General features: G+C 57.7%; 2 protein-coding genes across 2 annotated transcripts; both read left to right on the top strand.

The window, feature by feature from the left end:
- The first annotated feature begins 5,140 nt into the window (after positions 1-5,140).
- RETN (resistin) lies at positions 5,141-8,132 on the top strand. The gene is made up of 4 exons (XM_006132041.5): positions 5,141-5,280; positions 6,825-6,960; positions 7,451-7,528; positions 7,885-8,132. The coding sequence occupies exons 2-4, from the start codon at positions 6,843-6,845 to the stop codon at positions 8,016-8,018; spliced, it is 330 nt and encodes a 109-aa protein (XP_006132103.2). The 5' UTR covers positions 5,141-5,280; positions 6,825-6,842; the 3' UTR covers positions 8,019-8,132.
- A 12,576-nt stretch (positions 8,133-20,708) lies between these two features.
- On the top strand, positions 20,709-25,993 carry LOC102461499 (G protein-coupled receptor 54-like). The gene is made up of 6 exons (XM_014578028.4): positions 20,709-21,536; positions 22,095-22,475; positions 23,550-23,674; positions 23,943-24,078; positions 24,731-24,969; positions 25,181-25,993. Exons 2-6 carry the CDS (start codon positions 22,166-22,168, stop codon positions 25,538-25,540), a joined length of 1,170 nt encoding a protein of 389 aa, XP_014433514.3. The 5' UTR covers positions 20,709-21,536; positions 22,095-22,165; the 3' UTR covers positions 25,541-25,993.
- Positions 25,994-27,174: the final 1,181 nt, after the last annotated feature.

Genomic DNA, 27,174 nt, shown 5'->3' with positions numbered 1-27,174 from the left:
ACACAAGCACACGCTGGAAGGCTGCCTGGCTTGGTGTATTACACAAGCACACACTGGAAGGGTGACTGGCTGTAATACGTGAGCACAGGCTGGAAGGCTGCTGGGCTTCTCTCTCAAGCCAAGGTTACGCAACCAGTGAGGAGGGGCGGGGGATGGCGGGAGGGAGGCATAAGGAACTCTAAGCAATAAGGGTATGTCTACATTACAAAGGTAATTTGAACTCACAGCTGTTAGTTCGAATTAACTTTCATAGGGGCTAGTTCGAATTTAAATCGAACTAGCGGAGCGCTTAATTCGAACTAGGTAAACCTCATTGTACGAGCAGTAACGCCTAGTTCGAATTAAGCAGTTTGAATTAAGGGCTGTGTAGCCACTTAATTCGAACTAGCTGGAGGCTACCCCTTCCCAGCTTGCCCTGGTGGCCACTCTGGGCCAAACCAGGGAAACTCTTCTGCCCCCCTCTCGGCCCCGGAGCTTTTAAAGGGGCACGGTCAGGCTACAGTGCTTGTGACAGTTGCAAGCCTGCCAGCACCCAGCCAGCAGACCCTGCACCTGGCATGGGATGAGCCAGCCACCCGCTGCCACCCAGCCCTCCGCCTCTTCCCAGGACCAGGCTGGCGGCTCCCAGGAGCCTGCCCAGGGCCACAAGAGGCGGGCGCATGCCTGGTCTAGTGCAGAGATCATGGACCTCATCGATGTTTGGGGGGAGGCCTCCAGTGTCCACGACCTCCGCACTAGGCACAGGAATGTGGCCGTCTAGGGCAGGAGAGCTGCCAGCCTGGCCACCAAAGGCCACATGTGAACCCAGGAGCAGGTTTGCATGAAAATCAAGTTGGTCCAGTGAGACCCCCGACCCTGAGCTTAGAACATAAGAACATAAGAATGGCCGTACTGGGTCAGACCAAAGGTCCATCTAGCCCAGTAGCCTGTCTGCTGACAGCGGCCAACACCAGGTACCACCGGAGGGGATGGACCGAAGACAATGACCAAGTCATTTGTCTCGTGCCATCCCTCTCCAGCCTTCCACAAACAGAGGCCAGGGACACTGTTCCTACCCCCTGGCTAATAGCACTCCATGGACTCAACCTCCATGAATTTATCTAACTTCTCTTTAAACTCTGTTAGGGTATGTCTACACTACCCTCCTAATTCGAAATAGGAGGGTAATGTAGGCATACCGCAATTGCAAATGAAGCCCGGGATTTGAATTTCCCGGGCTTCATTTGCATAAAGCCGTCCGGCACCATTTTTAAATGCCGGCAGTTCGAACCCCTTGCCGCGCGGCTACACGCGGCACGGAGTAGCTAGTTCGGATTAGGCTTCCTAATCCGAACTAGCTGTACTCCTCATTCCACGAGGAGTACAGCTAGTTCGGATTAGGAAGCCTAATCCGAACTAGCTACTCCGTGCCGCGTGTAGCCGCGCGGCAAGGGGTTCGAACTGCCGGCATTTAAAAATGGCGCCGGCCGGCTTTATGCAAATGAAGCCCGAGAAATTCAAATCCCGGGCTTCATTTGTAATTGCGGTATGCCTACATTACCCTCCTATTTCGAATTAGGAGGGTAGTGTAGACATACCCTCATAGTTCTAGCCTTCACAGCCTCCTGTGGCAAGGAGTTCCACAGGTTGACTATGTGCTGTGTGAAGAAGAACTTTTGCTTATTAGTTTGAAGCCTGCTACCCATCAATTTCATTTGGTGTCCTCTAGTCCTTATATTATGGGAACCAATGAAGAACTTTTCTTTATGCACCCTCTCCACACCATTCATGCTTTTATAGACCTCTATCATATCCCCCCTCAGTCTCCTCTTTTCTAAGCTGAAAAGTCCCAGTCTCTTTAGCCTCTCTTCATATGGGACCTGTTCCAAACCCCTGATCATTTTAGTTGCCCTTTTCGGAACCCTTTCCAAGGCCAAAATATCTTTTCTGGGGTGAGGAGATCACATCTGTACACAGTGCTGAAAATACAGCGTACCATAGTTTGATACTTCCCCTCCTCCTTCTTCCCCTGGCTTCTCCCTTCCAGCTCCCTCCTCCCAGGTTTCCCCCTCCCCTTTCCCACCTTCTCTCTTCCCCTCTCCCACTTCCTTTTCCCAGTCTCCCCAGAGGTTAATCTGCCCCCACCCCCAGTTTTGTTAAATAAAGAGAGTTTCTGTTTTTGAACACGTGTCCTTTATTTTGTACATGAGGAAGGGGGGCTAGGGAGGGGTAAGTGGAAGGAGGTGAGGGAGGAATGGGGAGTTTTTAGGTCTAGATGCACTAGTTTGAATTAGCTTAGTTCGAAATTCAAATTAAGTTAGTTCGAATTAGTGCTGTAGTGTAGACATACCCTTATTTCAAAACAGCTATTTTGAATTTGTCGTTATTCCTCGTGGAATGAGGTCTACCAAATTTGAAATAAACACTCCGCTATTTCAAATTAATTTTGAATAGTGGTTTGGCTGTGTAGACACTTGTAAAGTTATTTTGAAATAACGTTGCTGTGTAGACATACCCCAGGGGTCCTATTCTATGCTCAGGGCTAATGATTCCTTGTCTTCTTTTGCTTCTTCTCAGTTTGCTGAGTTTTCTGCGATTAGCCCGTATGCAGAGGGGAATGAGGTTTAGACAGTTATGGCCTAGCCCTTGTTCCCGTCCTGTCCCCAGCCTCAATGATCTTGGGAACTTTAATAACTGGCCGTAGGTGACGGTGCTATTGAATGGCAGGTTGGTATCCCGCAACAAAGCTAGCAGGCAAGATTCACTCCTGGATGCAGGGGCCAACCTGGCCTGTATCCCTGAGATCTGGCTGGGAAGGGAGGGAGGTGTTAACCTCTCCCAGTTCTGCCCATCTGGGTTCTTGGTCCAGCAACAGCCTGGACTTGACAGTTGGGCAGGGGGGGAAGGTGGGGGGGCAACTGTCTTTCAGGAGACCATCTCACTGGCCAGGGCCCTGGTCCAAGAGGTGCTAGATTTGAGTGTTTGTACCTGGTGTTGGGTGGCCGGGATAGGTTGGGTGTTCTGCTGGTGTACGGCCCGCCTCACTGCATGACAGATGCTCTGCTCAAGCCGAGGTGGTCTCGGATGTGGCGTTGAGGACCCCAAGGCCTTTGGTCTTGGGGGACTTTAATATTCACCAGAGTCCTGTCTGGTCTGGCTCGAGACTTGATGGCCACCATGACCACCTTAAGACTATCCCAAAAAACTGCCCCCATGCGTGTGGCAGGGCATACACTCAATCTAGTCTTTTGGACTAAGGAAAAAGCATGTGCTTGTGTATTAGAGCCAGTCACCCTTCCAGCGTGTGCTTGTGTATTACACCAAGCCAGTCACCCTTCCAGCGTGTGCTTGTGTATTACACCAAGCCAGTCACCCTTCCAGTGTGTGTTTGTGTATTAGAGCCAGTCACCCTTCCAGTGTGTGCTTGTGTATTACACCAAGCCAGGCAGCCCTCCAGTGTGTGCTTGTGTATTACACCAAGCCAGTCACCCTTCCAGTGTGTGCTTGTGTATTACACCAAGCCAGGCAGCCCTCCAGTGTGTGCTTGTGTATTACACCAAGCCAGTCACCCTTCCAGTGTGTGCTTGTGTATTACACCAAGCCAGGCAGCCCTCCAGTGTGTGCTTGTGTATTACACCAAGCCAGTCACCCTTCCAGTGTGTGCTTGTGTATTACACCAAGCCAGGCAGCCCTCCAGTGTGTGCTTTGTTGACATGGGTCAGTTTCAGCCAGTCCTGTGGTGCCTCATTCCTTCCACCCCAGGCAACTAGTGACACATGGCTCCTGCTTGGCCTCTTCTGCACCCACTGTCATTGCATGGAGGGAAACCGAGGCATGTGCAGGCATATGGAAAATTACAGAACATTCCCCTTCCTCACGAGGTTAGAGCAGGGGGCTGGGAGTCCTGGGCCCCATTTCCTGCTCGGCTGCAGGGTTCCTATTGCCACACTTCGATCTTACCTCTCGGGGCTATTTGTTTAACAGCAAGAACAGCAGTAACTAGACACCCTCTGTCAGGCCGGCAATACCTGCCCATGTGACCTGTGGAAGGCCCTGCCTCATCTTTCCTTTCCCTGTCTGGAGACAGTGTGGTCTAGTGGTTGGGACTCTGTTCCCTGTCGTGCCTCTTCCCTGCTGGGTGACCTTGCACCAGTCACTTCCCCGCTCTCTGCCTCAGTTTACCCTCTAGCCTTTTATCTCTTTGGACTGCCAGTTCTCTGGGGCTAGGTGAGGCTAGTTGCTACTGGGGGACCATCCATGATTCGTGCAGTGAGGCCTCGAGGCTGAAACCCGCAGGGTTGGGAGGGTGGCACCACAGTCCATGGCTGGTGGCTCTTGCTCCCACGTTCAGGGTTGTGAAGGAAGCTCCCCCAAGGGCTTGGCAGGGACCTTGGGGCTTTGCTTCTCCTGCAGCCTGGAGCGTGGGTCGCTGCTGGGACTCTCGGGCCTCTTCCCTGCCTTGCGGGGGCCCCGGTGGCACCTGGATGTGACCATGAGGGACACTGGGTGACGTCTGGCGGCCGGTGCTGCACAAACAGGCTGTTCTGAGGGTCCCTCTGGCTGGAGCTCAGGCCAGCACTGGTAGGGAGTGCAGAATGGTGGGCGCTGATTTCATCTGCCCTCTCTACCCAGCACCACACGGTGCCGATTCCTGCCGATGCCACGTCCCATCTCTGCCAGCTCCCTCCACACGCAGCCAGTGCAGGGACCGACTGAGCTCCCTGGCCAAGAGCCTGGGAGGTGAGATGGGCTGGCCAGGCAAATATGATCCTGTCCGGGACCCAGCGTATCCGCACGGGGCCCTCTCACCCGCTGCCCCTCCCTTGCTGTGCTGCTGTTTTTACTGTGCTCCTGACAGCAAATTAATTGCACCTCCAGCTGCAGCACAGCCTCCCCTTTGTCTCTTAATCTCCAAACCCAGGGCAGTCCTGCCTTCCAGGTGCCCCTTTACAAGCCTGGGGAATTCCCACCCGGGGGAGCCCCAGGCTGGCCAGGCCCTTGGAGACAGAGCCCATGCTGGCGTAACGCAGCCAAGATCCTGGAGTTACACCAGGGGAAATTTTGACCCTGGCACTGAGCACCTGGCAAGGGGCTGAGCAAACAGGGAAGTTGCAAAAGAAATGTTCTTTGTCAGGCGCAGCCCTGGAGTTTCCCCACACTTGTGGGCCGGGGGAGTCAACGAGCAACCTGGAGAAGCAGCCAATGGGGCGGCAGATTTTGCCACCTCACCCCCAGGAGGCTCCTATTTAACAGGGCAGCTTGTGAAGTGGGGAGCAGAATCTTGCAAGGTTGCACCGGAAGGTGAGTTTGCTCCATTGGACGGGTGGGATTCTCCAGGGCTGTGGGACAGGTTGTGCGGAACGACCGCTGTTTGTACCCAGCTCCCATGGGTGTACCCAGCTCCCTGTGACGTAACCAGCATGGCTGTGGTGGGACTGTCAGTGGCTCTCAAAACCGATGGAGTTAATCTGGTTCCAAGCACGGTGGGGAGGTTCTTAATCCAGTGGGAACGGAACTCTTGTCCGTTTAGCCAGGAATCGGCTCCGGAGAAAGTTTAAAAGAGCAACTAAGGGATCCAGGAGCCAGGGTGAGGTGCCTATGTGCAGCTCCAGATGCTTAATACCTTTGGCCATCTGGCCTTTAGGAGCCTCATCTCATTGAAAGTCAATTGGGCTACGTCTACACTGGCCCCTTCTCCGGAATAGCCATGCTAATTTAGAACTTTGGAATAGGGAAATCCGCGCGGGGATTTAAATATCCCCTGCGGGATTTAAATCAACATGGCCGCCGCTTTTTTTCCGGCTTGGGGAAAAGCCGGAAAAGAGCGTCCAGACTGGCGCGATCCTCTGGAATAAAGCCCTATTCCGGAGGATCTCTTATTCCTACTTTCTGGATGCTCTTTTCCAAGCCGGAAAAAAAGCGGCGGCCATGTTGATTTAAATCCCGCGGGGGATATTTAAATCCCCCACGGATTTCCCTATTTCAAAGTTCTAAATTAGCATGCCTATTCCGGAGAAGGGGCCAGTGTAGATGTAGCCTTGGAGTTAGAATCCTAAGTCACTTGAAAACGGATACCTGTAAAATGTATCAATGCACATTTGGTTTTAAACCTGTTCAGGGCTGGGCTAAACCCAGTTTTACACCAGTTTCACAGTATTGATGACTGAAAACTGGTCTCTCAAATGCTTTATAGCTGCATCACCCCAGGCGGGCGCGGTGCAAACTAGCTGGGTCTTTACCGGTTACCTTTGTGGGAAAACGGTGCATGTCAGTTTAGTTGAAATCGGTCCCTTAGCAAATGGTGGTTCCCTTTGAGCACGGCATGGCTTTCACCAGGCTAGTTGGTTACAGTCCTGCCCAGGGCGAAATAGCTGCAGCACGGAGCAGAGACAAGACACTGTGGGGAGGACTTCAATGTTTTGGGAAGGGTTGGGGGGAAGATCTCTAAGGAGCTAATTCAAAAGGTGTAAACCTTTCATGGGAACCCCCTCCAGGGTATGTGCGTGAACATGCACACGGTCCCCGCTGGCACTGTAAGGATGGGGGTGCCATTCCAGCCCTCCCCAAAAACCCCCCTTTCCATCCTGCCTGCCTCTCACTCACCCACCCCTGTCAGTCTCCTGCCCAAACCCTTCCTCTTTTCTCCTGTTACATTCCCCTCCCCTCTGTAGCCCTTCCAGCCTCCAACATGCCCTGCACCCTTGGGCCTGCCTGCCCCGCCTCCCCCAATTCTCACCCCCCTTCCCTGGCACTACAGTTTCCCTCGGGCCTGTGCCCCTCTGCTGCCTCGTGGCTGCTCAGTGCCTGCCCTGGGGCTCATGCGCTGGCCGGGTCTCTGCCCGCAGGTGGCTCTGCCCAGCGTGATGAAGGCTGCCGTGTTCCTGCTGCTCGCCCTCCTGGTGCCCGCATGGCACGCGGGGGCTCAGTGTATCATTGACAACGTGGTGGATCTGAAGGTGCAGGCGGCGATTAGCTCCATAGGTAACTGTCCGGGGCACCCGTGGGCGCCTCTCCCAGGGATGGGACTTTGCAGCGAAAGGTGCAGCTCTGCTCCGAGCCCCAGCCTGGGCGGGGGAGCTGGCTCCACAATGCGCCGTGTGCCGGGAGCTGCCCAAGCTGCCATTTCCCATCTAACCGGCTCCTTGACACTCTGCTGCACCTGTCTCCCCAGCCCCCTCAGCTTTGGCTTTTGGGAGTCCCTGGCGACGCTGCACGCGGACAGAGCAGCATTCTCTGTGCCCCACACTGTGTCCATGGCTCACGTGGTTTCTGCTGCCACCTCTGAGCTGGTGGCTTGGGGCTTTGATGGGAGCAGAAGAGGCTCCGGGGGTCCCAGGTTTGAGCCCTGCACCTGATGACCCACCCGGGTCAGCTCTCTCACTGCATAGTCCAGCCGGGCTCCCAGCCAGCGTGTGACTGGACCCCCTGGGGGAACGGGGCAGCTCCCACAGCTCTGCCTCTTGCCTTGCAGTGTCCACCACCCTGGCCAAAGCCAAGCTCCTCTGCCAGGATGTCTCGGCGCGTGGGGCCCTTGTCACCTGCCCAACAGGTAAGAGCACTTTCCTGGGTGCCCTGCAGGCCAAGGGGGGGCCTGGAGCACTGAGCCCCCTGGGCACCCTGGCTGGGTGTGGAGCTGGGACGGGGTGGATCACCAGCCTGCCTGGGCGGGGCCTCCTGCATGTGTTGCCCGCTGCCTGGAGCAAGGGTTCGCATGACTCCTGAGTCCCTGGGGCAGCGGATGTGCGGAGCAGGGACCCCTCGGCCAGGCCCTGGACGGCCTCCGCGGCCCCTCTCGTGTACTCAGGAGCTTGGCGCCACAGGGACATGCCCTGGGTGTGGGGGAGGAGCACAGGGCCCCACAACTCCCATCCTGCCCCAGTAACCCTCCCCACCTCTCCCCCACAGACTACAAGCCCACGGGCTGCGCCTGCGGAATGGGCTGCGGCTCCTGGGACATCCGCTCCGACTCCACCTGCCACTGCCAGTGCGGCGGCATCGACTGGACGGCCGCGCGCTGCTGCAAGATAGGGCTGCAGTGATGCCAAGCCGAGCCCCACAGGCCTGCTGCCCCATGGCGGCCTGCCCTGCCCCGAGCTCCGTCCCGTCCGTCACACCGGGAATAAACTTGAATGGGTCTGTGGAGGCTGCTCCGGCTCCGGCTCCCTTCTTCCCTGCAGGCCCTGGGACTCGGGGCCGGAACCCCGGGCAGGGGGTACAACTCCAATTCCCCAGGGAGGCCTCTGTCCCAGGCCAGGCCAGCTGCCCCTGCTGGCAGCTCCCCAATCGCTGTGGGGGTCCTGACAGGGAACTCCCCCTCCCCTCCCACGGGTGCTTCAGCTTCCCTGGCCTCAGGGGCTGCCGTGCTGGTGTGTCTCATGCCTCATTTCCCGGGCACTGGCTCCCTTACCCCTTGCCAGAAGTGGAGCCTCACGGCCCCTCCATCTTAGGCCCCAGGCCCAATACTGACCCCCAAGGGGGGGCCCTCCTTCTCCAGAGCGGCCCGACAGCATGGGCTGTCTGGGTTCCCCCGGGGCCAGGAGCGCACTGACCCTGCGCCCGGGATCCAGCCCCCTGCACCTCACTGAACAGAGCCCAGATTGGGAGCGACCAGCCCCTGCCCCGCGCTGCTCGCGATCTCACCCGTCCCATGGGAGTCGCTCGGGGCCGGTGTGAGTCCAGGGAGCTGGACCCCTCACCTCTTCGGGGCCCTTCAGCAGCTGCGGGGGGAAAGGGGGGAAAGGCCTGACCTAGATCCACCCCTGCCTCTCCCAGCCCAGCTGTCACCTGCCTCAACTGCCCTGGGCATCCCAGCCCGTGGGCCCAGCCCAGCCCTCCCCGGACAGCACCCTGGGAGCCGGGCCATTGGCTAGCGCCCGTCAGGGCCTCAGCCCTTTGCCTCGGGCCCCGAGCGTCCCTGCAGCAGAGAGTGGCGGGTCCCACCTGCCACAGGCAGCTTGCACGGAACGAGACAGCCAGTCCGTCCCCTCGTCCTGCAGCTCCCCCGCGGCTGCCCTCCCCTGCCTGGGCTCACACCGCCGGGGGTGCCTGCTGGTCACGGCCCGCGGGCCCAGGCAATGTGGGGGTGGAGCCGATTGCCCTAGGCATGGTGGGTGGGAAAGAGGCTGCATCCTTCGCTCCCCCAGAGCTCCCCCGGCAGCCACCTGGGAACCGCCTGCTCCCTGCTGGGCCAGGGCAGGGGATCTGGCCCCATTGACTCCCCAGCAGGGATCTGGTCCGTGGGTCTGCCCCACACTCTGCTATAAGGGTGTGACACACAGGGTGGGTCCCGGGGCACAGCCTGGATCAGGGTCATGAAACCCAGCTGCCCCCCATCTCCCAAGGCTGGGCCAGGACCCAAAGGCCACAGAGCCATGGGACAAGCCTGGCCCTAGCCACCTGAGCTCAGCCGGGGCCGGGCAGCAGCACAGATTGAGCTGCCTGGGGGCGGGCAGGGAGCTGGCAGGCTCAGGGACCAGACCAGAGACTCTCAAGGGCTTCACAGGAACAAGCACAAAGCAGGAGGGTGCTTGAAACCAGCACCCAGGGATATTGTGCAGACACGGCCTCCCCGCCCCCCTCCTCGCACTTGCGCTGAGCAGGGTGGCGGATTGATTTCCGAGTCTCTGTATGAGCCTTAACTACGCCAAATAGCCCATCGCCCATCTATTATCCTGCTGCCCCCCCGTACTGCCCTGTCCACCCCCTATACCCTGTACTGCCCTGTCCACCCCCCTGCACCCCGTACCACCCTGTCCAGCCTCTACACCCCGTACCGCCCTGTCCACCCCCCTGCACCCCGTACCACCCTGCCCAGCCTCTACACCCCGTACCGCCCTGTCCACCTCCCTCCACTCCATATCGTTCTGTTCATCCACCTACACCCTGTATCGCCCTATCTGCCCACTTACACCCCCATATCGCACTATACATCCCCCTACATCCTGTATCATCCTATCCGCCCCCTACACCTCATATCGCCCTATCCACCTCTCTCCACTCCATATTGTTCTATTCATCCACCTACACCCTGTATTGCCCTATCTGCCCACCTAAACCCCCCATATCGCACTATTCATTCCTCTACACCCTGTGTCACCCTATCCACCCCCTACACCCTCCGTATCGCACTATCCATTCCTCTACATCCAGTACTTCCCTATCTGCCCCCCCACATCCCGTATTGCCCTATCCGTCCCTCTACACACCCCGTATCACACTATCCATCCCCCTAAACCCCGTATCGTCCTATCCACCCTCCTACACACCCTGTATCACTTTATCTGTTCCCCTACACACCTGTATCCCTCTATCCATCACCCCTCACCACATCTATCTATCTATCTATCTATCTATCTATCTATCTATCTATCTATCTATCATCTCCATTTCTGCCCCACTCTGGCCCTTGTCCCTCCCCAGTGGTGCAGTGGTGTGTTGGGGTCAGCCCCACCCAGATCAGTGGGGTATGGACCTGGCCATTGGAACACGTCTCTGGCACCAGGCTGTGCTGTGGCTGTGCTGCTTCGCATCTGAGGCTTGGGCAGACTCCACCAACCAAGCCGGGCTGGCCCTGGTCAGCGCAGGGATGGGTGAGCTGCCTGGAGAACGGAAGCTCAGTTCAGGAGTCTGGTTCCTGCAGTGCCCAGAGGCTCGGTGCTGCAGGGGAGGGCTCAGTAGGGGCACTCTGCCTGGGCAGCCCATGCTGCCCGAATGCCCCAGCCCTAGGGGATGCAGAACTCCAGGGAGCGGAGCTGGGGGGTCGGAAGGGGGCACTTCATGCCCCTCCCAACTGCTCTCCAGGAGAACACTGCTGCGGCCCCCCGCCTGTCCTCCCCCCCTCCTACTTCAGCTTCTGCGGCACATGGACAAGGGCCAGAGTGTGGCCTGGTTCTCATCTGCCTGCACGTGCTCTGCCCAGAGATCCGGCATCCCACCCCTCTGATCTGAGGCAGCTCACACAGCTGCTTGTGGGAGAGGCGGTGTGGTGTGTGTGTCCGTGCGGTGTGTGTGTGTGTCCATGCAGTGTGTGTGTCTATGCAGGGGGTGTGTGTGTCCGTGCGGTGTGTGTGCATGTGCCCTATTCACTCCCCCTGCCCCCTGCAGAGCCCCAGCCCCCCCAGCTCTGCAGCAGCCTGGGCAGCGAATCGCGCTTTCGTAAGCGCCGTTATCTGCCAGCACAAGGCTCCGTCCTTTGTTCTGCCAGGAGCGGCTGGCAGCTGAGATGTGATTAGCCCCTCACAGCAGGAACAAAGCCTTCCCAGGAGGGGGGACCATTGTCTCTGTCCCCTCATTCATGGCTGACGCAGCAGGGCCACGTCAGCCCACTCAGCCCACAGTAATAGCCCGGTAACTGTGGGTATGTCTACACTAGAAAGTTAGTTCGAACTAACGGACGTTAGTTCGAACTAACTTTCCTATGCGCTACACTAGCGCTCCGCTAGTTCGAATTTGAATCGAACTAGCGGAGCGCTTAGTTCGAACTAGGAAAACCTCATTTTACGAGGACTAACGCCTAGTTCGAACTAGCTAGTTCGAACTAAGGGCTGTGTAGCCCTTTAGTTCGAACTAGTGGGAGGCTAGCCCTCCCCAGGTTTCCCTGGTGGCCACTCTGGCCAACACCAGGGAAACTCTATGCCCCCCTCCCGGCCCCGGACCCCTTAAAGGGGCACGGGCTGGCTACGGTGCCCGTGCCAGGTGCAAGCCTGCCAGCACCCAGCTAGCAGACCCTGCACCTGGCACGGCACAGAGCCACCCACCCGATGCCCCCCAGCCCTCCCCCTCTTGCCGGGACCAGGCTGGCGGCTCCCGGGAGCTTGCCCTGGACCGCAAGAGGCGGGCACCTTCCTGGGCTAGTGCGGACATCGTGGACCTCGTCCACGATCTCTGCACTAGGCACAGGAAAGTGGCCGTCTAGGGCAGGAGAGCTGCCAGCCTGGCCACCCAGGAGCAGGTGTGCATGAAAATCAAGGGGGTCCACTGAGACCCCCGACCCTGAGCCCTGAGCTTACAATGGCCGTCCTGGGTCAGACCAAAGGTCCATCTAGCCCAGTAGCCTGTCTGCCAACAGCGGCCAACCCTAGGGACCCTGGAGGGGATGGACCGAAGACAATGACCAAGCCATTTGTCTCGTGCCATCCCTCTCCAGCCTTCCACAAACTTTGGGCAGGGACACCACTCCTACCCTCTGGCTAATAGGACTCCATGGACCCAACCTCCATCACTTGATCTCACTTCCCTTTAAACTCTGTTCTAGTTGTAGCCTTCACAGCCTCCTGCAGCAAGGAGTTCCACAGGTTAACTATTTGCTTTGTCAAGAACAACAACTTTCTCTTACTAGTTTCAAGCCTGCTACCCAGTCCTTTCCTTTGGTGTCCTCTAGTCCTTCTTTATGGGAACTCATGAAGAACTTTTCTGAATGCACCCTCTCCACCCAACCCCTGCTTTTAGAGACCTCTATCCTGTCCCCCCTCCGTCTCCTCTTTTCTAAGCTGAACAGTCCCAGTCTCTGTAGCCTCTCTTCATCTGGGACCTGTTCCCAACCCCTGATCATGTTAGTTGCCCTCCCCTCTCCCAGCCTTTCTCTTCCCCTCTCCCACCTCCTTTTCCCAGTCTCCCCCAGTTTTTTTCAATAAAGACAGAGTCAATGTTGGAAGAAACATTAGCTTTATTTTGTACATCAATAAGAAGGGGGGCTAGGGAAGGGCAAGTGGAAGAAGGTGAGGGAGGAATGGGGCACGAGCCCCCGATGGGGAGGACTGGGCTGGCTCTGCGGGCTTCTGGGGGTGGAAGCTCTCCTGCAGCCCCCCAATTACTCCCTCTCCCCAGATGGCAGCCTGCGGCAAGTGCAGCCGGGCTGATGGCCGAGTGGTGTGATGTGCCCAGTGTGGGCACTCAGGGCACTCCAAGCCAGAACTTCTTTGCAAGCGGGGCACCCCTTAGAACTGTGTGTCCGGGGTGGGGGTCGGGACCCTTTAAGCGCAGCCCTCGGCTAGCCTGAGACAGTATCTCCATGCTCTAAGTCCTCCTTTTATGCCCTGCCAGCACTGCTTCCGGCCATCCTTAAGCCCTGTTCAGAGTCCACTCAATGTGGACTTACTAGTTCGAACTAGCAAAACGCTAGTTCGAACTAGTTTTTAGTTCTAGATGCGTTAGTTCGAACTAGCTTAGTTCGAATTAACTAATTCGAACTAAGTTAGTTCGAACTAGCGCTGTAGTGTAGACGTACCCTGTCTCTGGCCAGGCTGTGGTGGCGCTCAGCCTGCCGAAGGACAGGCGTTTGCAGCTCTCGCCTCTGCTGGGTGGAGCCCGTCTGCTGTTGGCAGGGCCTGGCTGGGCTCCTAGCAGCCCTTGGGCTGACTTTGGTCCAGGCCCCAGGCCTTGGGCTGGGCCCACGTGTCAGGCTCTGCCGACTCCAGGGGTATTTGGGACTTGGGGCGCGCTACCAGCTGCTGCAGCCCTCACTGCTCGCAGCCTCTCTCCTCCCAAAGGGGGCAGTTCTCGCCACCTCAGCCTGTGGCCATTTGCAGACCCCTTTGTCGCTATGGATACGGCCCTTTGCTGGGGACCCCTTAGACACAGGCCCACAGCTTGAGACCCGCTGCTCACAGAGACTCTCCGACAGGGCAGCGGCTCTCAAACGTTAGCAGCCTGAGGACCCCTGTTTTCATCTTCAGTTTTTTGTGGACCCCCACGTCCTGCTTCCATGCTCATTCCCACTCCACTCCTTTCCCTGTGGCACCCCCGTCGCCCTGCCTCTTCCCCGCTTCTTTCTGCCCCTCCCCTGAATGGCCCTTCGCTGACCCCCGCGTCTCCTGCACACTATAGAAAGGCAGGAGGTACTGGGAAGGCGGGAGAGGCATTGATCAGCAGGCCCGGTGGACCCCCTGGAGTACCCTCTCAGACCCCCAGGGATCCATGGACCCCAGTATGAGAAGCACTGAGACGGAGGACGCAGACTTGAACCCCAGAAACGAACCATCTCACAGTGCTCAAAACTTTCTCTTGAGCAATGCAAGCTCATGAATGCGTGCGCCCTTTTTTCAAGGGGCAGGGGACGTGCACCAGCCTTTGTAATCTGAGCAGCTTCCCCAAGGACATTAGACAGGCGCACTGGGAAGGATAAAGCATCACAGTAAGTTTAGCGCCTCTAGAAGGATGGATTTGAGGGGCTAAGTGGTCCTGGCATGGATGAGACGAGGTGATTACATAGGAAATAACAAGTAAGCCTGTAATCTAAATCCTAAATGATAGCAGCCTAAGCCGGATCGGAATCAAACTGGTTTTCTCACCTACAGGATGTTAGAGGCAGAATTTAGTTCACAGTCAGCGGCCTCCCACACAAAAGAAGTTCCCCGCCTCTGAGGTAGACAAAGCCTCAGGAATGGTTAGGAGGGGTGCACCAGGAGAGCATATTTTCCTTATTGGGCCATCAACACATGGCCGGCTAGTCCTGACTCAAATCTGTCTGGTGTGTGTGAGCTGCTCCTTTGTACCAGTGAAAGGCCAGCTGCGGCTCAGCCTTTTCCCCAGGAATTGAATTGGAGGGAGAAGGTGTACGGGGTGTGTGTGTCAAGATCAATGAGCCTGTGAGGGAAAAGGGGGTAGCACAGGGGTCTCCAACCTTTTTAAGCACGAGATCACTTTTTGAATTTAAGTGCAATCCAAGATCTACCTCAAACCCAAACACCCTTGCCTTGCCTCCTCTGTGCCACTTCTCCGACGCCCGCCCCTGCTCCCTCCCTCCTCTCTCACTTTCACCAGGCAGGGGCAGTGGGTTGGGGTGTAGGCTCTGGTCTTGGATTAAGGGATTTGCAGAGTGAGGGAGGCTCTGAGCTGATCTTAGGGCAGGTAGTTGGGGTGCCGGAGGGGGTTCTAGGTGCAGACTCTGACAGGGCATTTGGATGCAGGGGTGCTCGGGGCAAGGACGGGAGCTTGGGGCACAGGAGGGCGTTCATGACTGGGGAGGATTTCGAGATGTGGGTAACAACTGGGCCCTGCTTAGCCCAGGTGGCTCTTGGTTGGTGGTTCAGTGGGCTAAGGCAGGCTCACCCCTGCCCTGGCCCTAAAGCAGCCCGCAAACTCCCTCCCAAGTCCTGATCTGCCCCCTCTCTGCTCTGTGGAGATAGGATAGAGGGTGGGAGAGGAGGCACCTTTGACATCAGTGCCCCTCTTCTCCCTCCCCTGCCCTGCACAGAAAGCAGGAGGCTCCTGGGATTGGGGAGAGGCAGCTCCAATGCAAAGGGCAGATGTGCAGCAGTCGGGGGAGGGGCAGCTGGTGTACCTGCACTTGATCACTGGTTGGTGATCACTGGGGTAGTATAAGAAATGCAAAGCAGTGCACATTGGAAAGCACAATCTCAACGAGACATACAAAATGTTGGGGTGTAAATGAGCTGTCCCCACTCAAGAGAGAGATCTTGGCGTCACGTGGATAGTTCTCTGCAAATATCCACTCCATGTGCAGCGGCAGTCAGAAAAAGCTGTTGAGAGCTGTAAAGAAAGGCGAGACATAAGATATAATAAAACCACTATATAAATCCATGGGACACTCACATCTTGAATACTGTGCACAGTCTGCTCACTCCCGCCCCAATATATTGGAATCGGAAAAGGTCCAGAGACAGGCTGCTAAAATGATTATCGGTTTGGAACGGGGAGAGATTAAAATGACTGGGACTTCTCAGCTTGGAAAGGAGACAACTAAGTGTAGCTACAATAGAGGTCTATAAAATCTTGACTGGTGGGAAGAAAGTGAATCAGGAAATGTTATTTAATCCTTCACATAGCACAAGAACCAGGAGGAATCCTGTGGTACCTTAAAGATTAACAGCTTTATTTGGACATAAGTTTTCATGGGTGAAACTCACTTCGTCAGGCTGCAGGACTCCTTGGCTGTGTCTAGAGTGGCCAGTTTTTCCGGAAAATCAGCCGCTTTTCTGGAAAAACTTGCCAGCTATCTACACTAGCCGCTTGAATTTCTGCAAAAGCACGGACTTCCTACTGTAAGAAATCAGTGCTTCTTGCGGAAATACTATTCTGCTCCCGTTCAGGCAAAAGTCCCTTTTGCGCAAAGCTTTTGCGCAAAAGGGCCAGTGTAGACAGCTCAGATTTGATTTCTGCAAAAAAGCCCCGATTGCGAAAATTGCGATCAGGGCTTTTTTGTGGAAAAGCACATCTAGTTTGGCACAGACGCTTTTCCACAAAAAGTGCTTTTGCGGAAAAGCACCCGTGCCAATCTAGACGCTCTGTTCTGAAAATGCTTTTAACGGAAAACTTTTCAGTTAAAAGCATTTCCGGAAAATCGTGCCAATCTAGACGCAGCCCTTGTTTTTGCGGATACAGGCTAACACAGCTACCCCTGGGATCAGAACTGGGGCTCCCCAAATGAAATATCAACCACCATCCAAACCTGATCACTTGTGCAACACCATGATGTTACTAGTTGACACTTGAGGGGAGGTGTTGGGGAATTTCATGACAGGGGAGATCTGGGGAAATCCCTGCTGTGGGTATCTCCCAGGCTCACAGCAGAGGCACAGGTTCTAGCCTACCGTACAATGGCAATGTGTATAATTTTACAGGATAGTGATGGTCCGCAGATCAGGAGTTCTCAAATGATGCCTCCCAAGTCATCTTTGTCCAGAACAGATCCCTGTCCAAGGGGGAGATGTGCAAGGTGGCACTCTGAGGTACCCCTAGCTGCACTAGCTCTTCCCCACAATGTATTTCTAGAGCTGTCAGGTCTCCTCTCAGCCTTTTGCTAGGCCACACAACAGGAGCCGAGCCCTCTCAAAGCACATGGGGGTGAGGGGAGAGATTGCAGCTGGAGCTGGCGCACCCGAGTGAGCTTCCATCTAGCTTGCTCGGGTGTGGGAGCAGTGAAACCCCAGAGGTGTGGGCAGCAGCAAGGGCCAGCTGCCCGTGTGTTACCCAGGGGTCTTTACAGCTCATGTTGACACTCTCACCAGTACCCGAGCTAGCTAGGCCCAAGCTGGTGCGGGTCTGTCTACACCAGCCTGCAGTGGAGCCAGGCAGGGCGTCTCCCCCGGAGCTGGAGCTGGAGCTGAGCCGTACCCCTACAGTCCTGCTGACTCACGCCTGTTAAGGCTTTACAGTGTCCCAGCTCCAGAACACCCTTCAAGCCAGCAAACCACCCCCACAGATGGGTTTGCTTCAAATTCCTGCTGAGTTTATGACTCAAATGAGCTTGTGGGCCAGTGTTTCCGGCACAAAGGCGTTTTACACAGCAGCCTGGGAGAGACTGTATTCTCCTACCTGTTCTATCTAAATCCTAGCAACAGCTGGGACTGGGCCTGAGTGAAAGGGGGGGGGGTCTAACTGGCAGCACCAAGTGGGGGCTGTTGTGCTCAGGTCACTCATCTCCAAACAGCCGAAGTCTTGTGTTCTAAAAGCCGAAGTCTGTTCCAGTCCATCAGCTTTTAACACTTCGATTCCCCTTTGTAAAGCTCCCAGCCTTTGGCCACTGCCCTGTGCCAGCCAAGCTGGATGTCCCTGTGTCACCAACGTGCGGCAGTGAAAGGGAAAGAATTGAATTCCTGCATGAGGAGCGTGTGATATAAAAACCCTCTCCCCAAAGACAAAGTCCTAGCCAAGACACCAGCTAGTGTCGGACCAGTGGGCAGCTGTGGGGATCATTAATTAGTTGTATATGCCCACGCCCACATGCTGGGGGAGCTAGGGATGAGACCCTTACAATCTTCAGTCTCCTATCTTTACAGCCAGCCTGCTGCATAAGGAGGCATGAATGGGGGTGAAGACAATTCTGCATAGATGACAGTCCCTGTAGCAACTGCATGGGGCTTGGAGGGACAAGTCCAGGTTGCAGGAGGGAAGAGTTTGGAAGAGGCACTTGGAATTTAGTCTGGGTGCACATGGCTGGAATGTCACTGTAAATAGATCTCTCAATCCAAAGTCAGTTGAGTTTTTGGGAAACAATCCCCAGACACAATGAGCCTGCTGTGCTTAAGGTCTGTGGTGTTACTCCTGAGTGCTCTCCATGTGGAAAGCATGTCAGGTTCTGGGTCCCTTCGGTGCCCTTTGCTGGGAACCCCCTATCCATGCAGAAGCAGGCTGTTCCTGGCACTGGCTGCAAAGGAAATCACTCCATGTGATTGTTCTTGGCCCCTGGAGAGGGAGGTGTGTTTAATTAGTGCAATGTTCTCTCTTTGCTGTGGTGTGAGTGACAGCTATGCCCTTGGCTGCTGCTGTACAGGCATCCCCAGCCAGCTGTTCCCATTCCCTTGAGCCCCTTTGCACCAGGCACACTCCTCAAAAGGGGAGCCAGACAGGCTGGAGGGCAGTGTCAATCTGTCTTGTGTGGGTACCTTTCTGTTATTTCCGCAAGGACAGACTGGGGTTGGGCTTGGCTTGGGACAGCCCAGGCTGCTGCAGGGAGAGTAGAGGGGTGATGGAAGCTGCCTAAACTGTGCCCAAACCATGGCCCTGCCCCTTCACGCTGCCCCTTGCCCCCAACAGCCCAATCCTTTGTTACCCCTTCCTCCCACAGGTGCCTGGCTCCCCCGTTCTGGTGCCCAGTGCTGCACCCAGTGTCCCCAGCTGGCCCTAGGAGGTGTTGTGCTGCAGGGGAGGGGCTCTACGGGGATATGCTCCTCTTGGAACAGCGCTGATTAGAAATCTTTCTGGGCAGAGTGACAAACCATGAGCAGGGATCCAGGCTGTGGAGCATTTTGCAGCTCAGACTGGCTCTGCGTGCTCCCTTTTGGCCTTACTAGCTATGTCTGCACAGCAGCGTTATTCCGAAATAATGTTGTGCACATCTACACAGCAAGCCCATTATTTTGAAATAAATGTGAAACAACGGGCTTCTGACTCCCACTCCTGTAACCCATGTTGTACGTAAGGGAAGTCATGGAAGTCAGGGGAAAAGAGCTCTCTCTCAAAATGACTGCTGTGTAGACAGCGCCAAAAGGCAAAAGAAGCTATTTCGACTTCAGCTACACAATTAGCATAGCTCAAGTTGCATAGCATATTTTGAGTTTAGCCTTGCTGGGTAGATGGGCCCAGAGGGTCCAGTCCACATGTGGGACATACTGGTTTGAAACCAATTTAAATCAAACCAGTGCAACTTCTGCATGTAGCCAAACCAAAATTGACACCGGATTCCCGTGGAAATTCCCACTCTCCTTGGCTGCTCTGCCAGTCCCAGCAGGAAGGAACAACCCCTGGTCTATCTGGGAAGGCTGAGCCGCCTGCAACAGCTGGCCTCTGTGTTGCCTAGGACGGAGGAGGGAGACTTTCCACCTTGCTCATGATGTGGCTCTGCTGGCAGGCTGCTTCTGGGGCAGTTCCGTGGCATTCCCCGGTAGAGTTGCCCCTTCTGCACCCATAGGTGTGCTGCTTTAACTGCTAACGTGGTACCCTCTCCCCTAGTGCTGCTGAGCCTTGTGTTAGTACCTACCCTACACTGTCCCCAGTACCATCGGGCAACTCACCAGAGCCCTGCAATGAACGGGCTGGGGCTGGTGGGGAGACAGATTTGCACGCTGCTGATTTACAGAGTGTGCATGTTCCCATCTTGGCCCAGGATGAAATACTGCCAGGCGGGTGCCAGTGGAGCTGGGAATTAAAATGGGATCTGGATTGGCTGTGATTTGTGTGATTACTTTTATGGCTGGTATAATTTGTCAGAGGGGAGTGCTTGGTATCTGCCCCTGTCCATCTGTCCACATCTCCCCATGTGCGCCTGTCTCTCATACCCATCTCCTACACACCCTTCTAGCTGGGCATCTCTTGAGATTTCTTGTATTAGTACCTGTCACTGTAGCAGCTGATGGCTAAGAGGCATAAGAAAGGCTTTTCATCAGCAGAAGCCAGGACAAAAGCCTTCGAGAGCCTGCAGTGCCCATTAATTAATGAGGCAGGAGACAGAGTCAATAGGGGCCCCACAAGAGGGAGCTTCTGGACAACACACTGCAAATTGGCTATTGATAGAAGGCAGGTGACATTCACAGGCCCAGTTGGTGAGCCTCCAGGGGTGTGAATCCGCTAACAACCTCCTAGGCCTGGTGTTCTTCTTTGTGACAAAGCGAAGTGAAGTGCGGAAATGGGAAGCAGGGAGACCTGCCAGGGACGGCAGCGGGGCTGAGTACTGTCCCTAATAAAACCAAGGAACATGTTGTTTTATCAAAACAACCGGCCACGGGTAGGACATAAGGCAGGTGGATGAAGGAGTCCTGATGATGCCAGGCCATGCAGAGCCCCTCTTCTGGGATGAGGTTAAAGTGGCTGGAGATGGGAATATGACCAGGGTGAGCCATTTTGCTGTCAGCAGAGAAGTTGAATAGGTACGGCACTCCAAGCCCTAGGGAGTGCTGTGCTGCAGGGAGTGGGACGGGTGCTCAGCAGGGTGTGCTGTGGGTCAGGGAGCAGGGCGGGGGCTCTGCAGGGGGCGCTGTGGGTCAGGGAGCAGTGTGGGGGCTCTGCAGGGGGTGCTGTGGGGCAGGGAGCAGTGTGGGGGCTCTGCAGGGGGCGCTGTGGGGCAGGGAGCAGTGTGGGGGCTCTGCAGGGGGCGCTGTGGGGCAGGGAGTGGGATGGTGCTCAGCAGGGTGCGCTGTGGGGGCTCTGCAGGGGGCGCTGTGGGGCAGGGAGCAGTATGGGGGCTCTGCAGGGGGCGCTGTGGGGCAGGGAGTGGGATGGTGCTCAGCAGGGTGCGCTGTGGGGGCTCTGCAGGGGGCGCTGTGGGGCAGAGCAGGGAACAGGGTTGGGGGGAACAGCCCTGGTGCCCTGCTGCAGGAAGCTGGGTGGGGGGCCCAGCAGGGGGCCTGTGGGGCAGCGAGCAGGCGTTGCAGGCTGTTCCTCACGCTGACGAAGCTCCGAGCTGGGGGGGGATTTACGAACCGCTCCCACCCCCCATTTCTGCTCCGCTTGCTCCCCCCAGTGGAGCTGCTCGGCGAAGCCTGGCCAAGTGGCTCCTTCCGCGCTGTGGGCTCTGCCCCGCGCGGTGCCCGGCGCGTGGCTCGGTCCCCCGCGACACCCGTGGCAAGGGCCGGGGCGGGTTTTCTGCCCTGGGTCGCAAGGATTTCACCGCCTCTCTCCAGATGCCGCTCCCCCAGCGGAGCGCGCCGGCTCATTCCCAGCAAAGGCAGCAGCAGCCCTGGCTGGGAATAGAGCCCAGGAGCCCGGACACCCCCGCCGCTCTAACCACTAGTCCCCGCTCCGCTCCATACAGTTTGGCCCCAAGCTGCCACGTCTGCCGGCAGGAGCCGCGGGGAGCCCGTGGCAAAGCGCTCGTGGATCCCAGCCAGGCGAGGGGGCTCGTTCCTCCCCACTCCCGGGGGGGCCTGTGAAACCCCCGCCGGGAGGAGCCCCCCGCGCTGGCTCCCCTCCCTGTGCGGCCAGCCTCCGCCCCGCAGCCAATCAGACCTCGCCGCTCCTTCCCCCCATTAAGTTCAGCGGGAGTCAGGGAGCCGCTCCCCGCCTGGCTGCAGACCCGCGCTGGCAGCCTCGGGGATGGGAGAGCGCAGCCCAGCGCGCAGCCCGTCTGCCCGGCGCTAGCCCCCCCTTGCAGGACAGAGCAGGTGAGAGCTGCGGTGCCGGGGGGACTGGGAGCAGCTTGGGGGGAGGCTGAGCCCATCCACCCCAGCAGCAGCAGGAGTCCTGGCTCCCAGCCCCCGGCTCTAGCCACTAGACCATGTTCCCCTCCTCGAGCCAGGGATAGAATCCAGGAGACCTGGTGCCCAGCTCCTTCTACTATAACCACTAGGCCCTTTACCCCCAGAGTAGGAAATAGAACCCAGCGGCCCCTCCTCCCTCATTGCCATGAAGGGGACCCAGCAAGGGGCCAGCTCAGCACGGCACCCACTGGCTGGCCCAGGGAGCGGATGCCCTGCTGGGCTAGGAGGGGTGGCCAGGAGCTGATCACAGTGAGTGGAGTGAAGTGAATGGAGGCGGGGGTCCAACTCAGCAGGGGGGACATCTCGGGGTGATGGTTGTGGGACAAAACCAAGGCACTGGGAGCAGGCTGTTTCAGGGTGGGGGGGGAGGATGTTGCTGGGTCTGACTTCTCTGCCCCCTCTCAGCTGGATCAACTGCCATCCCCTGCCTCACTTTCCCCTGTTTACACGTTCTCCCCATAGCAAAGGAGCTGGGCAGGGCTGGCACATTCGGGTCCCAGCTCCAGTGCCCGCCTGCCCCAGGGCTCCGAGACATGGCAGACTCATTGAGGATGGACACAGAGCCCTCCCTGTCGGACAGCTGGCTGGACAACTGCTCTTGGGCACCAGTGCCCACTTCTGCCCTGCAGCTAGACATGGGAGCACTGGGGGACCCTGGCAGAAATGGGCTGTGGATCTTTAACAGCAGTGGGGAGGACATGTCCCCCCCTTTCCTGACGGATGCTTGGCTGGTGCCACTCTTCTATGCCCTTGTCATGCTGCTGGGGCTGGTGGGCAACTCGCTTGTCATCTACGTGGTGTCCAAGCACCGGCAGATGCGCACGGCCACCAACTTCTACATCGGTGAGCATCTCCCTTCCCCCGGCTGGTGCCTCAGCACCACATCCCCTGGCGCCACCCCTCTCCAGGGCTGGATGCCCCAAAACCAGCCTCCCCCATCACTGGCACCATCCCTCTCCCAGCTGGGTACCCCAGTGCCAGGCCTCCCCTCTAAGCACCATCCCTTCCCTGCCTAGGTGCCACCTTCCATTCCTGGACATCTTCCCTCCCTTGGCTGGGTGCCCCAAAGCCAGCCTCTCCCATCACCTGGCACCACCCTTCTCCCAGCTGGGTGCTCCAGTGTCAGTCGCTCCCTCGGACACCATCCTCCCCTGGCTGGGTGCCCCAGTGTCAGCCCCCATCTCTGGACACCATTCTTCATCCAGCTGGCTGCCTTTCTCCAGCCCTGGGCATCTTCTCTCCCCAGGCTGGGTGCCCCAGCTTCACCCCTCCCCCATTCTGGGCACCATTCTTCCTAGTGCTGCCCCCCCGCCACACACCTCTGGGCACCTTTCTTCCCCTGGCTGGTTGCCCCAACACCCCCCCCCCCAGTACCATCCCTCCCCTGGTGGTGTGCTCCAGCGCCAGCCTTCCAAGACTTTTGGGCACCTCCCCCCCCATCAGCTGGATGACCCAAGTGCCAGCCCCTCCTTTGGCGGCAGGCAGCATCCCTCCTACACCTAATTGCCCCAGTGCCAGCTCCACCTCACCCCCAAGCATCTTTCCTGCACTGTCTGGGTACTGCAATGCCAGTCCCCACTTTGTTCTCTATCCCCCTCCACCCCAGAGGGCCCCGCCTCAGCTCCAGCCTCCTGTTCCTGGGTGTCTCCCACCAACCCCCGAGCCTGGGTACCTCCACCCACTGCTGCCCCATGCCAGCCCCTGCACATCATTGCTGGCCTGAGCACCCCTGCCCACCCGCGATCATCACGGCGCAGCAACATGCAGTGCATGTGGTCCTGGGCTCCACCGGACAATGCACCTCAATCCTGACCCGCTGCCCCAGCCTAGGCCTCCCTCCTGGGAAGTGAGCCCCCATCCTCTGGCCATTCCACGCTTCAGCTCTGTTGCTTGATCCCAATCCCACTTCTGTTCCAGCAAACCTAGCGACCACGGACATCATCTTCCTGGTGTGCTGTGTGCCCTTCACCGCCACGCTCTACCCCCTGCCCAGCTGGGTCTTCGGCGACTTCATGTGCAAACTCGTCAACTACCTGCAGCAGGTGGGGCTGGCTGGGGAGGGGGCCGGGGGCCGGGGACCGGGGACCGGGGACCGGGGACCGGGGACCGGGTGGGAACATGTATGGGAGAGGGTGCTGGGGAGCGACGTGCAACAGCTGCTGGTCCTGGGGGTGCTGGATGGACCTGGGGCTATGCCCTGCAGGGAGGCAATGCTGGCAATGAGCCCAGGCCCCCCAACTGCCCCTTTGCCATTCGGGAGGGGGAGCCGTGGGTGGGGGTTGTGTCACTGGGTGCTTGTGTTCCCTGCAGGTGACGGCACAGGCCACCTGCATCACCCTGACAGCGATGAGCATGGACCGCTGCTACGCCACCCTCTACCCGCTGCAGTCGCTGCGCTACCGCACCCCCCGCATCGCCATGGGCGTCAGTGTGGCCATCTGGGTCGGTGAGTGGGACAGCGGGGCCGGGGGCCAGCAAAGAGCTGGGGAAGGGGCCTCCCGGGGGTGGTGAAAGGCGGGGATGGAGAACTGTGTCCCTGAACACGGGTCCAGGACACCAGCCCTCCACAGCTTTTGTAAAAGGCTTCTTAGAGATTCCTGGCCTGGCCCCAGCCAGTCCTAAACCCAGCCCCACAGCCCCATCCCAGCACAAGGGCTCCCCCAGCACCAATGAACGGAGGCAGAAGGAATTCATGGCTTTGCCTTGGGCTCTGATGGCTGATAGAAGCTTCCTCCTTCGGTTCTGATTCAACCCCCCCCCCCCCCCCCAGCACCCACAAATCTCGTAATTCACTTCAGTCTCAATCGGCAGCTCCAGCTCTGCCAGCCCTGGGCTCCCCACCTCCGCTCTGCTGGCCCCCTCAGTCTCAACCTGTGTCCCTGGGCTCCCCACCTCAGCTCTGCTTCTGCCCCTCCATTCCGACCCAGCCCCCCCGCTATTCTATGCTCGCTGAACAGCGAGGGATGCTAACTCCGGGCCCAACCATTCATGAACGGGGTGGGACGTGCCAGCCTAGTTCTCTGCCATGGCTGGGCCTCAGGTCTCCCCAGAGCACTGGCCTCGTCATGCCTTTCACCCCTTTGCCCTCCTGTCCCCAGGCTCCTTCCTCCTCTCGCTGCCCATCGCCATGTACCACCGCACTGAGGTGGGCTACTGGTACGGGCTGCGCACCTACTGCATCGAGGCCTTCACCAGCAAGAGCCAAGAGCGCAGCATCATCCTCTACACCTTCCTGGTGGTCTACCTGCTGCCCCTGCTCACCATCTGCCTCTGCTATTCTCTCATGCTCAAGCGGGTGGGGCGCCCTGTCGTGGAGCCCATTGACCACAACTACCAGGTGAGCCTGGCGCAGGAAATGGGGGTGTCTCTATATTGGGGCCCCCTCTGCCCAATACATCTGGGAGCCCCATCACCTCGCCCCAGGATTTTTCTCAATAGGGCATGGAGTCCCCCCCCACCCCCTTCCAGAGCCACGGATGGAACCCAGGAGTTCTGGCTCCAGCCCCCCTGCTTTAAACCTGGCCTTTCCGTTCCTGCTCTCCTCTCAGCAGGTGCCACACCTGTCGGAGCGCTCAGTCGCCATGAGGGCCAAGGTATCCAAGATGGTGGTGGTGATCGTGGTACTCTTCACCGTGTGCTGGGGCCCCATCCAGCTCTACCTCCTCTTCCAGGGCTTCTATGGTGGCTTCCAGGCTAACTATGAGACCTACAAGATCAAGACGTGGGCCAACTGCATGTCCTATGCCAACTCCTCCATCAACCCCATTGTCTACGCCTTCATGGGTGACAGCTTCAGGAAGTCCTTCAAGAAGGCTTTCCCCTTCCTCTTCCGGCGCCGGGTGCGAGATGGCACCGTCCTCTCCGGCTCTCGCAATGCTGAGATGAAGTTTGTCACTGAGGAGACCTAGTGCCAGCCCCGCCGGGGGTCTCTGAGGCCTCTCAGTTATGCCAGCCCTGCTCCTCCTGGCTGTGGACACTGAGGTGGTACATCCAATATGGCTGCCAGGCCACACTGACATTGCTCAGGGCAAGAGGCACCATTCAGTGGAAACTGGTGACCGGCTCTTCAGAATCTGTGGTTTGAAAGGGGCCAGTGATAGTCAGGGCCTGGGCTTCTTCCCAAAGTGCCTTCTTCTCTGAGGTCCTGCTGTGTTCAGGCTGAGGCAGCCACACAGTCCAAATACTGAGGCTACCAGAAAGGAGCAGACAATTTGGGAAATGTGGGTCCTGTTAGCCTCAAGCCAGACGCCCTCCCACCCCCCATCCTCCCGTACAGCAGACCCTGGCACATTATCGTAGCCATGAAGATCCCTTGGTGGCACCTCAGGGACCTGCCCTGAACATCTGGAAATAAAGCTCTTTGGTTTTGTAAGGAGAGACTGACCGGCTGTTTGTGGGGAGGCGTCTGGCATGGGGGGCTCCTATGCAGTGCTGGAGGATTGAGAGTGCAGCCTAGACTCTAAACAAGGGGGTACATTGCTTAATAACTCATCTGTGGGTCCCTGGCTAAGACCCTCTCCCAGATTCCTCTGCCCCATGGAGAGCAGCACCCTGTGGTCCCAAGAGCACAGGGATTGGCTGAATCTGGCCAATTTGCAGGTCCCCTTATAGCTCTTTGTTGCTCCCATCAGCTTCCCTGCTATCCCCTCCCCCCAGCTCCCTGCAGCCAATGCTGTTGAAAAACAAAGCAACTAGCCAGTGATGACAACCCTTCCAACCCTTGGGCTTGCTGGCTAATCCAAAGCTGTAGCTGAGCCAGTTGGGGTGCGGGATCTGTGTGAGGAGGGGTGGGACTGAAACAGACAATATGCACCCCCTCCCCAGTGGTCATCAAGGCCCTGGTGCTGTGGGACAGGGAGGGGTGGGCCAGATGTAGTGTGCCTGGGCCAGGAATTCTCCTTGAGCCTACTGCAGACCCTATTCCAGTGGGAGCTTCCCGTGCCACCGTCTTGGCAACATCCAAAGTTAAAGCCAGAGCTGCTGCACAGAGCGTGAGCTACAAAGGCCAGGCGGGAGCTGGCCCAGCTGCATGTCCTGTGCAGATCAAGCACAGAGAAGGCAGCCATCTTTCTGACAAAGACGCTGCAGATTGTTCCAGAGAGGAAACGCACACCCCATGCTCTCCCATCCATGTTCCGCGTCCTACAGAGCAGGGCTGGAGCCAGAGCCGGCTGCCTGACAGTTTGATCTGGCCCGTGGCCGACATCTGGCTGCTTTCTATTTATAGCCTGCTGCCCAGGCCACTGAATTTCCAGGTGGTGGTTCAGGCGGACGAGCCTACTTAAATTTTGTGGCGCTGCCCTGGTTGCGGTGCTACCCTGGCAGGGGCCAGAGCCTTGATCTCTTTAAATAGTCACAGCAACCCCAGGTGGCTGCCAGGCAGCACAGCAGGGCAGGGAGTTCCAGCTCCGCCCCTTCTGGGGGTGGAGCCGGCCCGTAACCATGTACCACAATTCAGTAAGTGGCCCCCCTGCAGAAATTACTGCTCACCCTTGCTCTAGAGTGCAAGCACCTAGCATGGGGAAACCCCACAACAGGCACA

Source organism: Pelodiscus sinensis, chromosome 31 (assembly GCF_052426305.1).
Source record: "Pelodiscus sinensis isolate ZL-2025 chromosome 31, ASM5242630v1, whole genome shotgun sequence".
Classification (NCBI taxonomy): Eukaryota; Metazoa; Chordata; order Testudines; family Trionychidae; genus Pelodiscus; species Pelodiscus sinensis.
This window is presented reverse-complemented; position numbering and strand designations above follow the sequence as displayed.

Excerpts from the sequence above, each read along its gene's own strand:
- RETN (XM_006132041.5), top strand. The coding sequence starts at position 6,843 with ATGAAGGCTGCCGTGTTCCTGCTGCTCGCCCTCCTGGTGCCCGCATGG. Across the intron at positions 6,961-7,450 it reads GGCGGCGATTAGCTCCATAG|TGTCCACCACCCTGGCCAAA; the intron begins GTAACTGTCCGG and ends CTTGCCTTGCAG. Across the intron at positions 7,529-7,884 it reads CCTTGTCACCTGCCCAACAG|ACTACAAGCCCACGGGCTGC; the intron begins GTAAGAGCACTT and ends TCTCCCCCACAG.
- LOC102461499 (XM_014578028.4), top strand. The coding sequence starts at position 22,166 with ATGGCAGACTCATTGAGGATGGACACAGAGCCCTCCCTGTCGGACAGC. Across the intron at positions 23,675-23,942 it reads TCGTCAACTACCTGCAGCAG|GTGACGGCACAGGCCACCTG; the intron begins GTGGGGCTGGCT and ends TGTTCCCTGCAG. Across the intron at positions 24,970-25,180 it reads CCATTGACCACAACTACCAG|CAGGTGCCACACCTGTCGGA; the intron begins GTGAGCCTGGCG and ends CTCTCCTCTCAG.